This window comes from Pelophylax lessonae (assembly GCF_965119305.1).
Source record: "Pelophylax lessonae genome assembly, chromosome: 4".
Lineage (NCBI taxonomy): Eukaryota > Metazoa > Chordata > Amphibia > Anura > Ranidae > Pelophylax > Pelophylax lessonae.
The window spans coordinates 80,983,752-80,999,304 of record NC_138771.1 but is presented as its reverse complement, the minus strand read 5'-3'; the positions used below and the strand labels follow the sequence as shown (position 1 = coordinate 80,999,304).

Genomic DNA, 15,553 nt, shown 5'->3' with positions numbered 1-15,553 from the left:
ATCCACGCACAGTGCTGACCCCATAACAGTGCGACATCCATCCATCCATCAACAGTGCTGACCCCATAACAGTGTGATATGCATCCATCTATCCATGCACAGTGCTGACCCCATCACAGTGCTGACCCCATTACAGTGTGACATCCATCCATCAACAGTTCTGATCCCATAACAGTGTGACATCCATCCATCCATGCACAGTGCTGACCCCATAACAGTGTGACATCCATCCATCAATGCACATTGCAGACCCCATCACTGTCCTGCCCCCATCACTGTGTTACATCAATCCAGCCATACTTCCACAATCCTGCCCCAAATCAAAGGGTGCCATCACAGTGTTGCTGCCACAATAACCACGCTGCCCCCAATCATAGTGCTGCCATCCATACGTTACATTAAAGTTCCCCATCAGCCAGACAAGAGCTTTCTTAACCATAATAGCTGGCAGTGTGTGTCTCTATGTCTGACTCTTTCTCTGTCTCTGTCTCCTGCACTTGTGTCTTCCGGGAGGCGGGGAAGGGATATAGAGGGCAGCAACTTCCTCCTCACCTGACGTCTCTATAGCAACCTGTACTATGCCTGAAGCCTAGTACTGCCCATGTGCGGGATTGCCTGCTGCATTCTGGGTAGCCAGAATGAACAGCAAGCAGGAAGAAGGTCACTAAAGCCTAGTACACACGCAACGATTATCGGCCGACCGATCATCCGTCTTTTGTCCAGAGTGGTGTTTTGTTGGTTGGAATGTGCCTAGACTGCACACGAATTTTCTCGCCTGACAAAATTCTACTTCAGAAGTGATGTCATGTGTTGGTTTGCTTTCTTTGTGTTCTTTCTTCTCTGAACATGCCCAGTCTTGCTCATTAGATTTTTTCCTGTCGAAATCTGTACTGACTGCACGAAAATCGGCCGTGTTTTAACGGCGGACAAAAATTTTATAGCCTGCACACCAGATTTTTTTCGGCCGAAAAGTCGTAAGCATCATACTAACAAGCCGAAAATCGGCAGATCGATCGTCGGACGAAAATTCCCTGCCGATTTTCGACGTGTGTGTACAAGGCTTTAGTCTTACACTGCGGCTTCAGATGCCCTTAGTAAAGATGACAACGCACAGGCAGCAATTTTAAAAGTAAGATTTTCACTAAACAAAAACACTGTTCAACTCATAAATATGTAAATAGCGGTTTTGTCAAGCGAGATGTATTAATATTAATGGGCTATTTTTGTTAAAAAAAATATTCTGAGGGTGGAACTCTGCTTTAAGCTATCACTGCCATCACCTATCCTGAGGAGTCTAATGCAATATGTTGTTAAGACCAATGAGTTCTAAATGAGCCAGCCTAATGGGCCCTGGGACATATATGTGTCACATTTACCAGCTTTAGGGTCCTTTCACATGAGCGATCCGATCAGATCCGCCTGTCAGTTTTTTAGGCGGATCTGATTGGATCCTCCATGCATCCCTATTGGGCAGCGGATGTCAGCGGAGACATGTCCGCTGACACCCGCTGCTATCCGCTTCCGATCCATGCCGTGAAATCCGGACGGATGGAAACCCTTTTTTCCATCTGTTCAGGGGATTGGATCAGATGGGATCGGATGAGAGCGGACAGGCGGTCCGTTCTCATCCGATTATCCATAGAGATGCATTTGGTTCTGACACCTCCCTCTCCGCACACAGAGTGGAGAGGGAGCGGTCACCTGCCTGCTCAGCAGGGATCAGTGTATCGATCCCCCGCTGAGCAGCATGGATCCGCCTACGGAGGCAGACCGTGTGAAAGGAGCCTTACATACGTTATCTTGATGCGGGTGTTGCCCATGCTGGTCATATGTGATACATATAAACACAACAGACGTTCAGAGGTTTGCATAGTGTACATTGTTTATATGCTTTATATATATATAGAGCAGCGCTAGTATTCAGATAGTGATAGTAATAAACAGCATCAATAACAGGAGAAATGATAGTCCATGCAATGCCCGTGAGGTAAAGGTGACACAAAAACTTTCTGATTGAAGAAACAGGTGCTCTTAGTGCACTCACGACCACCACCTTATAGATTGGCCTCTCACCTTAACACTACTTGTACTAGGCATATACACTCCTCTCACACCGGACAATCATGGATCGGTCCTCCCCTTAATGGACACAATGGATCGGCCCCAATCTAACACTCCAAAACACCAATAAGCCAGCAGTACTCCTGGGTCAGCTCAGATCGGCAGCTCCACTCATGTACATGTGTTAGGGAACCTTCCAACTTTTTGGGATGGGACGAGGGACACCCATTAGCAAAAGTATGTAGGCATAGGACACACTTCCACCACCACGCCCCCAGTCCTTAGATGGGGTGGCTGTATTTTTGGGGTTGGATACACCTTAGTGGCTGATCCATGTGCATTTTGGTGAGAACATTTTCTTTCCTAGATCTCCAGCACAGTGCTTTAATGACAAGCCTCCCTTGTTTATATGCTACTTGTTGTTGGAATTGTGGTGAATTTAGCACATTGTCTGTTCAACATAAAGTAATTTTTGATACTGTATATATTTTTACTCTTTTTTTCATATTTCTTTAATGAATTTGGTAATTTTGCATACTAGTAAGCCTCATTTGCCATTGCTTAACCACTTTTTTACCCAATCCAGGGCCGTTACCATTTGGATTAGGATGTTCTATGTATGTATTGTATGGTAGATAACTATTGGTTATTATGGCAACACTTAACTCATACTTGGTGATACATTTTTGTTTTTCTTTTATGGCTAAATGGTTAAGAAAAAAAAAATTAGGTAACATTTTTTGAACATTGGTTGTGTATCTGTCAACACTACTCAAAGGATATGGTACCTTTGAAATTTCAGTGCGTTTAAGTTTATGCCTTGAGTTGACATGTATGAAATCTTTCAGTTTGTGCCTCTTCAGGTAGTTTGACACTAAAAGACTGTGTCCTGCCAATTGGAAAAGTGTGTGATGAAATTCAGGTCCTGGGCCAATTGAGTGTGACTGAAAACACAGAAAACAAAGCAGACATTAAAACTTTATCAATGACTTTGTAAAGGAATACAATGGTTAAGAATTGCTAATGTACCATTATTTTGTTTTATATTTAGATGCATTAAAATAATAAATCTAAAGAACACAGTGCAATTTGTATTTCTTTATTTCTAAAGCAAGCAAAACAGTTTGTAATATTATATACTTACTGCACAGAAATATTATTTTAATGATGCTAAACAAAGCCATTATTCAGCCCAACTGCATCCCCTCTAGAGCTGCCCAAAAACTCTGATTTTTTCACATAGACATTAAATCATTCTTTCTCAGAATATCATTTAGAAAACGACTAGAACTAGAGCTGGCCATACAAAAATGGGTTACCTATTTGCTAGTTTAGTTTTTTTTTTTTTTTATTATATAAGTAATCTATTCTTCAATTTTAAAGGTCTGATTTAATGCATACTTTGTTAATATACCTTTAAAAGTGTTTACACTTGTTTGAGTTTTGCTTCTAGGGTTGAAGCAGAGACCTGCAGATATGGTTGTTTGCAGCCAATAGCTACAAAGCCCAGTTTGTCAGCAGCCCATGCACCATTCATTCAGCTTCAATTTTGGTATCTCTGGGCAGTGTTTCAGAAGAAGTGGCCTATGGTAATTTTGACAGTGGATGCCCCTGCAGTGATAATGACAGGAGAGAAAAGCTTTCAGAAGTTCTTGGCCTGATGTAAGAAGATAGTATAAGGATCAAAAAGTGGAAACAGCACTTGATTGCCAGCTGTGGTCAGATGAGAGCAATGAAGAGATGCCATTTAGCCCTCGTTCACATTCAGCTGAACTGGCATGATTTCAAACCCGCATTTAATTGCGAGTTCAGGGGGCGATTTTTTTAGACATCTGTGCGGGTTCATGCACAGATGTCTATGGAAATCGTCCCCAAAGTCGCCAAAAATAGTGCAGGAACTACTTTTGGAAATCAGTGCAGCACCACAAAGTCGGCGTGGCACTGATTCGGACGGTGCAATGGGCTGTGATTTGACATGCGATTTGACATGTCAAATCACCCTGATGTGAATGGGGGCTAGTGAACTAAGTAACTGAAGATTAGTGCTCCCAATGTGTTTTACCTATCTCTGCGAGACCCTAAGTCGCATAAAATGTGAAATCTCATGTTAGTCAATGACAGCTGTCTTACTTAGCACTACTGAAGTTGCTCCGACATTAGAAAAGGTTGCTGTACTACTTCAAGGCGACTTATATCAGACTTGTGCCTATAGACTTTAATGGAAGTTGCCTCCAAGTTGGATCCTCATCCTAATTGATGTGATTTGGATCCGACATTACAGGAAGATTGCAAGACAATCGCTGAATTTGCTTCAAAGTCGCACTAAAGTCGATTGGAAAAGTCGCACTGTAAGTCGCACGACTTTAAGGTTGTGGCAGTGTGAACCGAGCCTAAGTGTTGTAAGTACACACATTAGGGACCCATTTAAACCTTTGTGTTGAATTAATATTGAATGGCATCCCAATGCACCTCCACAAAGCACTTGACATGTAGCACAATCTGGTGAAGTATGTTTGGCAGTCCATTTAAATGAATGTGCTGCCTTAACAGAACACCCATTCATTAAACGCACTGCAATGGAACATCCAAAAAAACATAGGGTTAAAGAACAGTCATAAAATGGCTTTATTGCAAATTCAAAAAATATACTGTATATATACACAAGAGTAAAGTAAAAATAAAAAACCTTATACCTCCACTACTCAAAGCATTAAAAAAGATAACGTTGTCTATTCACCCCAGCAGCTGCTCACACAGTGTGCTCAAACATTCACACTACCTGTTGGTGTCATGGAAGCGGTAAATACAAGGAGCAATGTTGTAAGGTGTGAAAGCCGGATGTTGGTACAAATGGATAACCACCTATTAAAGTTGATACTGACATAATCACCTTGCTCCTGTTGGTCCTATTCCAAGTAGCCCCTGCATGGGTATTGGGATACTAGCTGGGAGCAAATGTCTCAGTACAGTCCAAAGTACAGTCTGAAGGACCTCACATGACACCAACAGGTAGTGTGAATGTTTGAGTGCACTGTGTGAGCAGCTACTGTGGTGAATAGACAACTTTGTCTTTTTTAACTCTTTGAGTGGTGAAGGTATGAGGTTTTTATTTTTATTTTACTCTCTGGTGTATATATTTCTTTTTAAAATTTGCAATAAAGCTGTGTTTCTATATGCTGCCTGGTCAATTTTACGACTCTCTTTAGTAGGTTCCTTTAACCCTATGTTTTTTTGGATGCTCTTCTTGGGTCATATGGACCGCACTTACCACTTGAAGTGAGCCAGTGACAAATTGGCAGATGGTGAATTACTTTTATATTGCCATCTAGTATATAAGTAGATGGGGGGGGGGGTAGTTTTGTTGTTTTGCTCACTGCACTCCAATGAGACCCCCTGGTGAATGGGCATATAGAAAAGGACCTATTAGCAAAGGAGGAATTGCTCATAAAAAAAGGCAGGGCACTCATCTTGTTCTCCATTTGAAAGACAAAACTAAAGCCCCGTACACACGTACTGATCGTCGGCCGAACTATCGGCCGTCTTTTGTCCAGGGCTGTCGTGTCTGTTGAAAACTGCAAAAGACTGCACACGAATTTTGTCGGCCAACAACAGCCGACTGCAGAAGTGATGTCATGTGATGGTTAACTTTCCTTGTCTTTTTTCTTTTCTGAGCATGCCCAGTCTTGCTAATCTGCTGTCTATCAGCCGAAATCTGTACTGACTGGCGAACAATTGGCTGTTCTGGTGTTGGCCAACAAAAATTTTAATGCCTGCACGACAGATTCTGTTCGGCCGAAAATGCGCTGTCGGCTGTCAGAAGCATCATACTAACAAGCCTACAATCGGCCGATCGGTCGTCGGCCAAATATTTACGGCCGACAATCGGTACGTGTGTACGGGGCTTAAGTTATGCAAAGTGAGAAGCATTTAAGAAATGATGCTTCTTTCCTATAATAAAGACATCTGTTTATTAAATATTATCAGCGCTCCTGTTACCTCCCCTCATGGTTTATTATCTCCATCTTTAACATACATATATAGTATACTGTATGCTTCTGTTGCTTTGAAACACTGTGCTATTGTGTTCTTTTTGCAGTTATAACAAAACAAAGAAATGCAAGTCTCTTTCTACCACATTTTCTTTCTTAATTTATATTTACTATCTAATTACCTGGATCTCTTCTAACTCATTTAACTGAGTTTTGAGTTTTCCGAAACATTTTATTTTGTGTTTAGAACCGTGGGAAGAATAGGGCAGAGAAGAGGGAGGCATGTTCAGCCTATACGGATACCATAGGAGTATATTATTCTCTACATGTTGAGTGCCAGTGGAGTTATGGGAGTGACATGCTCTGGAGTCTTGGCATGTAGTTTTCTCTGTTTCTTTAGGGAGTCTGTTTCCTGTAGGGAGGTGGACGCAATATAGTTTGCAGACAACAATGAGTGCTGCATTTGGATGATTTAACTATAAGGATACAGATTTTCCAAACTGAACTTTTCATTTCAGACAGACTGGAAGCTGCTTTGAGAAGGTGGTGACAGAGTCTTTACTGTGTACATCACACCACTTTCTCAAAGCACTTTCCAGATGATTTTATTCATGTTAAAGTAGCACCACCCAAAAACTAGATGAACCTTATTCTGAAAACTTAGTTGGGTGGTACAGAGTGATGTTTACCTGAAGCCGCAGCATCCAGTTGAAGTAAAAGCATTTAAAGTTTAGTGAGCTGGCAGAGAAAGCTAAGCTAGATTAATACAGGTGGCACAGGCCTTGAGCAGGATTAGTACAGGTGATAGCAGGTCTACGCTGGTGCAGAAGTAAGCAGGTCTTTAACTGCAACAACTGGTGCAGGGAACACAGGATTGACATTGGGTCAGTTGAGACAGAAAGAGAGAGGCCTGAAGATAGACTGGATGGAATACGTGTGAATGGGACTGAAGTTCGATCAAATGTTAAAACAAGTTTCAAAAATAAGCTAGCATTGCTGAGAGCAAGGACCACCTGGCATGAGGGGGAACAGGTCAAAATCTCAGTTGGGAAGCACATAAAAACAGCATGTCTGAGGCTTAATCGGCTGTACAGGGGGACAGGGTTTCAGAGCTTGATTAGCTGATAAAGGCCTGTTTGGCACAGGCAAAAACAGATCTAGGGCCAGAACAGGTGATATGGGTTAAGGCAAGTTTGAAACTGGATTTGATGGCACAGAAGGAAACAGGTCAGAAACCGAACTACATAATAAATGGATAAAAGCTCTCCTGAAAGAGGTGCCATGTAGTACAGAAGCCATAGAAATAAAGAAGAGTGATGGTAGAAAAAAGACAAATTGGTTCATCGAGTCTGCCCAAACTTAAAACTGTTGGTTTTGAGATAATTTTGAATACAAATAGTTTCAAAGCAAGCTGACTTTTCAGCAAGTTTAAAGTGATACTAAAGCTTTGTTTTCTGTAGCCCCTATCCTTTTCTTTTAGGGTCCCTCGCCAGTGCTCCTGGCTCTTCCCCCTTGAGCAGTGCCCCCAGAGAAAGCTGCTTGCTCTGGGGTTATCACTGCATGCTCGCTCCCAAGCAGCTGCTCTATGTGTCCATAAGACACATGTAACCATGGCTCTGTCACACCCTCCACTCTTTCCTCATTGGCTCACTGGCTGTGATTAACAGCAGTGGGAGCCAATGGGCTCCTGCTGCTGTCGCAGTCAATGAGGAGGGAGAGTCCCCATACAGCTGAGGCTATCGTGAAAATCCCTGGATTGGAGGGAGCTCAGGTAAGGATTGGGGGGCTGGGGGGCGCTGTACAAAGAAGGTTTTTTTTTATTTTCAAGCATAGAATGCATGAAGGTAAAACATCTTCAGCCTTTAGAACCACTTTAAGGATCAAAGGATTTGGCTTGGGGATCACTGATCACTTTTTTTTTTTTGTTTTAACCTTTTTGTCTGGAGTATAGATCTTTGTCCCAAGCATGTTTAAATTTACTTAGTATTGATTGACTCACTACCTCTCCTAGAAATCTCTTTTAGGCATAAACTACTCTTTCAGTACTAAAAATACTTACTAAGATTCATTTTGAACTTTCCACCTGCTAGTTTTAGTTTGAAATCATATCCTCACGTTCTTGATCTTAGCTTCATATTGAAAATCCTGCCCTCCTGAGACTTATTTATACCCTTAATGCATTTAAAGGTTTCATTGATTAGCCCCTTCTTCCTTCTTTCCTCAAGACTGTACATATTAAGTTTCTGCAGTCTCTGCTAATATATTTTATCCCCCAGATCTTTTTACCATTTCAGAACTTCAGAACTAGACACAGTATTTTAATGTAGGTCTAATAGAAGGCTATACTGAAGATTTTAAAGATCAGGACCTCCATCCTCCTGCTGGTGATCCCTCTAATCATACACCAGTAAATTCTATTTGCTTTCCCCACTGCCTGGACTCACTGTTTGCTCATTTTGCAATTATGTAAAATAAGCACCCTACATCTTTTTCCTCGGTAGCTCTGGCCAACTTTATACTCCCAAAATTGTATTCTATCAGTGGATTCTCCTTCCCTAAATGCATTATTTTGCATAAAGAAACATTGAACTGCAGTTTCCACTGCTTTAACCAATCTTCCAGAAATGACAAATTATGTTCCATGTAACAAATACATCTATGTCACTTACAAACAGAAACGGAAAGGTTTCTTCACCCTAGGAGCTGTGAAAATGTGTAATAGACTCCCCTCAGAGGTGGTTCTGGCTAGCTTACTAGATTGCTTTAAAAAAGGACTGGATTCTTTCCTGGGTGTACATAATATAAATGGGTACTAATATTTATAGGTAAGATTGATCCAGGGAATATCAGATTGCCTCTCCGGGGGATCAGAAAGGATTTTATTTCCCCTGCTTCAATAGAAAAAACTCGGCTTGCGGCGGACACAGGGGAACCAATTAACCAGAGGACTGGTAGAAATCTATATATATAAAAAAGCAAAATAAATTTAACAGGTAAGTCTTGGAATTTACAGAAGGTTTTTTTTTCTGTTGAATGCTTTTAGAGAGAAGGTATTTCAGCAGTGGACATTTCAATGATAAATATTGTTTAAAGTATAAATGGTTGTGTTTATTTAGTATTAATATTGTTTTTTTTTTTACTTTAAGAGAATGTGTACCTGTGTATCTACAAGGTCTTGAGGAAGCACGCTGCGAAACGCGTCGACCCTTGATACAAATGCACCTTCTCTTTGCTTCATCTTTGTAAACTGGTTTGCTTTTTGTCACTACTTATGTGATCTGTATTTCCCATATTGTATGTATATGGTGTCATTGGGCTGACCTCTCTTTGTTTAAGTCAGTCCTTTATTTTAGGATGCATTGTTATCAATAAAATGTGATTGTTTTTTACGTTGGTGCTGCTATCTGTCTCATGTTGAAAGCCTTTAAAGTCCATTTCTACAGATGCGTCCTTCACATCTGTTATTCCATTTTTAACACTAATAATAATAAAATGGTCTACTCAGTCACAAATTGTGTAGACAATTAAGGCTTACCTAATATGGATATGGAGCATAAAACAGTTTATGTTCATATTCAAGATGATAAAATAAATGCATGCATTCATGTTTACTGTTTATGTTAATATCAATGTTTTAACCATGAAGGACTATGAACTATGAAGGAGTGGAGTCAATGTGTATTCTGGACTTTTTTCAGGAAAACCCCGAAGCAGCTGGATCTACTGGCTAGCCCTTGAAATCAAAACAGTGTTTAGCAAACTGAAATTCATCTACTTACCTCTTTCACAGGTGAATCTGTCTCTTTTGTATCCACTGTCTTAGGTAGGTTGGATTCTCTAGCATCTTGTATTAAGTTGTCCAAGTTAAATTCCAGGTGCTGTTTAACCTCTGGATGAGAATATAGATTACATTATAAATTGTTATATATCAAAAAGTTCTTCCATATAGGAAAATATTTATGTCGTCATATTCAAGTTGACAAAGGCTTAATATACAGTACATATTTCTTAATGTCTCAATAAGGTTCAAATGGTTACAATTTATTTGAATATTGGAAGCAGAACATCAGACAAGCTTCCAGGAGGCCTGTGCACGCTCTCAGTTGATGCCTAATGCAGACATTGTTGATATTATGCACACATCTTGCAAGCATTCACTATTTGCTATGACAACAGACCACTACCATTAATAACTAAGAGATAATGTGGCAGGGTGAAACATATATAAATAAATAAATATGTGACAGATAAATGTAAAAGTTGAAAAGTTTACCCTGACTGGTTAGTTTAAATATAGAAAACACCTTCCCATATGGTTGCTATTTTACAAAAATGTTTCAGGGTGTCAGCTTCCCCAAAAAAAGGAAGGAAATCTACATTGTAAAATCAGATCAGCAAATAGAGCTGAAATGTTACATGTAAGGAAATGACATACTATGTTGGCATAAACTTGGAAGGCCCCACTAACTTCAGAAAAAACTTTACATAAATGATCTTAACTAACTTGACAAACCAATAGGAAAGCAGCAATTACTTATGGAACTATATAACACCATCCAAAAACAACAACGTAAATTAGAAGGTGGAAAAAAATATAAAATGATACACAACGTGTTTCCTAAAATGTGTCTATTTTATTTTCAAATTAACTGGGCTGGCTGCTGAACATTTGATTTCTTCAAGAAAGAAAATAATTGGGCTATGGGTCCAAAGTAAAGACAGATGACAGGAAAAAAAGTTATCGCCAGAAAAGAAAACAAAAGATTCTGGAATGGAGGTAAAGGGAATTTTTCCTTTGCTCATAACAGGAAATCCAAGGAAGAAAACAAATTACACATGAGCACTAGAATGAGTAACCTATTCTAAGGAGGAAACCATAGTGGAATAAATATATCTGCTGCGCAACAATTATAAGTAGAAAAAAATGTGGGAAAACTGCTTTTAGCGTGTTTTTATTAAAAGAGGTCTGCAATAAAAGGCCATTATCATATGAGATACATGTTATTGTTACTGTTAATCTTGTGGCAATAAATAGTGTTTGGTGTCTAAGGGGTCTTTCACACGGGCGCTCCGTATGTCCGTATTTCATCCCATTTTTTTGCGGATGAAAAACGGACATAATGCATGTCAATGGAATTGCGGATGTCAGCGGATGTCAGTGGATAACCATCCGCCAACATCCGATTTTCCTTCTTTCAGTTCTGTTCCGTTTTTTGGAACGGAACAGAACCCTATTTTTCTTCCGTTTAAAAAACGGAACGGATGCAAAATCGGATGTCAGCGGTGTCATCCGCTGACATCCGCAATCCCCATAGACATACATTATGTTCGTATATTATCCGCATATGCGGACATACGGAGCGGATTACACAAGTGTCATCCGTGTCCGTGAAAAAAAAAAAGTGCCGCAGCGGAATAAAAAATTGGAGCGGCCGTGTGAAAGAGCCCTAAAAGTATATGGGTAACACTTTACATTATCAATTTGTGGGCTTTAATTTGCTAAAACTGTGCAAAATCTGGTGCAGCTGTGCATGGTAGCCAATCAGCCTCTAACTTCAGCTTGTTCAATTAGGCTTTAACAAAAAACCTGGAAGATAATTGGTTTCTTTGCAGAGCTGCACCAGATTTTGCACGCTCCACTTTTAGTGAATCAACCCCAATATATTTGGATAGAAAATTTAAAGTGTCATTAAACCCATAACCACCATTTGACATCTATAATTAGTTAATAAAAGGAGAAAAATGTTACTGTATGCTGAATATAGTGATAAACTACTCCCAAATACAAAATTTGAGTCCCAACTACGTGGCTCCTTCACATGATGGACAGACTCGCAGGTCAACCAAACAACTCCAATTCACATTGATCAGTGACATCTAGCAAATATATATATATAAACACCAAAAGAAAAATATGGGTCCACCTGTATGCCAAACTTCAAATCTATGGAGAAATACCAACCAGCAATGTTGCTTGTCATTTCCTGCCAACTTAATTGCAACTGCTAGGTTCCTTAACTACTTGCCTTCTGTGCACTTAAACACCCTTCCCATCCAGACCAATTTTTAGCTTTCAGCGCTCGCACACTTTGAATGACAATTGCGCGGTCATGCTACACTGTACCCATATAAAATTTTTATCATTTTTTTCACACAAATAGAGCTTTCTTTTGGTGGCATTTAATCATCTCTGGGTTTTTTATTTTTTATAAAAAAAAAGAAAAAAGACAGAAAATTTTGAAAATAAATACATTTTTCTCCTTCACTGATGTGCGCTGATGAGGCGGCACTGATGGGCACTGATAGGCTGCACTGATGGGCACTGATGAGGTGGCACTTATGGGCACTGCTGAGGTGGCACTTATGGGCACTGATGAGGTGGCACTGATGAGGAGGTACTAATATGCCGCACTGATGAGTACTGATAGGCGGCACTGATGAGCACTGATAGGCGGCACTGCTGGGCACTGAGAGGTGGCACTGACGGGCACTGAGAGGTGGCACTGACGGGCAGCACTGATGGGCACTGGCGGGCGGCACTGATGGGCACTGGCGGGCGGCACTGATGGGCACTGGCGGGTGGCACTGATGAGCACTGATGGGCGGCACTGATGGGCAGCACCATCAGTGCCCACACTCAGTGCCCATAGTGCTGCCAGTCAGTGCTCATCAGTGCCTAGATAAGCAGGCACTGATGGGCACTGACTGGCAGCACTATGGGCACTGATTGTGTGCACTGATTGGGGGGCACTGATGGTGGGCACTGTGGGCATTGAAGGTGTGTTTGGTGTACCTCTAGTAATCAGGGCACTGGTGATCGGTGCCCTGATTACTTTTTTTCTGTGTCCCCGGCGCTGTGCAGCTCTCCCTCCTTCCTCACACGCAGGCTCTGTGTGAGGAAGGAGCGCCGGCGATGAGAGATGATCTCATATGTTTACATATGAGATCATCTCTCATTGGACGGCTTGATCATGTGGTGAATGGCCGCTGTGATTGGGACACGGCTGACACAGATTCCCCCCGATGCGCGCTCGCGGGAGCGCGCGGGGGGCGTGTCACTGGGAGGCCGTTTAAAAACGGCCTCCCGAAAATTCGTATATAGGCTGTAGCGCGGATGGCAGGAGGTTAATATTCATACAGAGTTTGATTTTAAAAAAAAAAAGTATTCAAACAGGCAAAGAGTGTATATAGAAGAAACAGACTTTTTTGTAAATGTACAACATGCCTTGTTATACGATTGTCTCATTTGAAATAGGATTATTTGGCTCCTTGAAGGTGACCGGCTTCTTTAAAAAATAACTCATCAAAACATTTTGTTTAAACAGAGACAAAAAAAAAAAAAGGTTAAGTTAAAACTGAACTCCAGGCCAACATACATCAATCAAATACATATAAGGAAGCTGCTATACATTAAAATGGATTTGTATTCCTGTCCATCCAATACTGAGATTTACACAGCTCTGTTACATCTGCAGTTAAGTATTCATTACAGATCTGGCCCCTTTCCTAACCTGTGACTTCAATTAGTTGTAAACCTCCGACTTGAAAAATGAACAAAGCCATCCCTCTTTAGTGTGTAAAAACCCACATCCAAAGCCCTAAGTCTGGTTCCTCCCTGATCTCTTCTTTCTCTGCTAGCTGCATGACTCACTCCTAATAGATTGGGCTGACACCTAATCCTCCAAAGAGATGTCCCATCCCCATCTCCAGCATACAGAAGATGGCTCATACCCTCTGCTCTATATTCCTCCAATCATCTCTTAGATTACACTCAGTTTTGTGCTCTGAAGTTTGTGTGATGTCAGATCTTCAATCTCTACATTCTGCTGCTGGGAAAAATCTCTTCATCTGTATGTTGTAGAAGGTTGTATAGGACAGATGACTGCAGATAAACAGGTAAAACTTTAGGGGGATTTCTTTCCTCTCTGTGTATCATCTGAGGCCAGTCCGTATATGTAAGGGTCTACAACCATTTTAACACTAAAAGAAGAAGCAGCAGACGGATTGACTTATCTGTATGTCACTTTGCTCTCTCCTCCTATACGTATAACTCTTGTTAGCACATGAAATCTGCAGCACAACTGACTGGCTCCTTGTGCTAATTCTCACCCACCCAGTCTAAGCACTGCTGTACAGAGGATTTGAAGAGATTAATACCAGGTCAAATTAGGGCACTTAGAGTCCATTCAGACAGGGGCGACACGACTTGCTGGGGTGACCTGTGAAGTCGCGGTGCACAGCGACCACGGCGCGACTTGCACGGACTTCATATAATTGAAGTCAATGCAAGTCACCTCCAGGTCGCCCCAAAGTAGTACAGGACCCTTTTTCTAAGTCGGAGCGACTTGTGTCGCTCCTATTAGAACGGGTCCTGTGCTAATCAATGGCAGGCGACCAAGTCACCTGACAAGTCGCGCTAGTGTGAATGGACCCTTATTCTGCTTGCTTATAAAAATAAATGTAACAATGTCTGCAAACTGTACCGAAGATAATGCAAAAGTGCACATAACTTTTTTTTATTAAATTACATAGGTCGTTCAAATTTCACATGAGGGTAGAGTAACTCTTCCTTTATAGTAACTCTTCTTGTTGTTTTTCATTGCAGGTAAATAATGGATTACAAACAAAAGCAACAAGGAGTGATGCAGGCTGTCTTACATTTAGAGAAGGCTACAGAATGTTTACAGAGATGACATAACTGACAAGAGCAATGTGCAAGGATGAATAAAGAAGTGGAAACTGGCGCTGAAGACAAACCATGCAGTGGGAGACCATCTACTATGATCACTGGCACAAATCATCAGTGAGTTGAATGCAATGACGACACATTGTTTCTGCTTGGAATCCATTATTTACTTGAAAATAAATGAAGTAAAGAATGTTACTACAGAGAAAGAGTTACTCTAAATATAAATGACCTATATAAGTTATTAAAAGTTTTATGCCACTTTTGCATTACTTTCAGTACAGCCCTCATATTAAAAAAAGAAGTATGGGGTTTAAAAAAATATATACTTACCTAGGTGGATTCAGAATCGATCAGATGCTACATCCCCCCCCCCCCCCCCCGCTGCCTTTAAACTGAGGACTGAGTGAACAAACACTGTTGATTGCTCAGTTCTCCCCTTCTTTTAGAGCAAAAAGTAGTGACTGTCAATCACTGGCTCTCTGCTCTGCCCCTCCACTAGAGCACTGGGCTTTGGAGGGGGCAGGAGCGGCTGGCTCAGTCTCTTAGTGGCTCGCTGAGAGGCTGAACCAGTTACCTGTCCAGACTTTAGACCTCTGAAAATGGGTTACAGGAGTGCAGAATGAACTGCACTCCTGTGATCCATAGGAGAAGTAGGGCCAAAAAAGCTTTGGCCATACAACACATCTCCTTTAACCACTTAAGCCCCAGCCCTATTTCGGACACTTTTTGTTTACAAGTTAAAACCAGTATTTTTTCCTAGAAAACTACTTAGAACCCCCAAACATTATGTATATTTTTTTAGCAAAGACTCTGG

The 15,553-nt window shown here is 41.1% G+C and overlaps 1 protein-coding gene across 1 annotated transcript in view; it reads right to left on the bottom strand.

Annotated features, from left to right (window-relative positions):
• FAM227B (family with sequence similarity 227 member B) overlaps window positions 1-15,553 on the bottom strand; it is a 733,538-nt gene that overhangs the window by 207,015 nt on the left and 510,970 nt on the right. The window contains exons 10-11 of the mRNA XM_082254045.1: window positions 9,830-9,939; window positions 2,850-3,005 (exon numbers count right to left, since the gene is read on the bottom strand). Coding sequence (XP_082110171.1) covers window positions 2,850-3,005; window positions 9,830-9,939 — 266 coding nt within the window. The remainder of the gene's footprint in view (window positions 1-2,849; window positions 3,006-9,829; window positions 9,940-15,553) is intronic.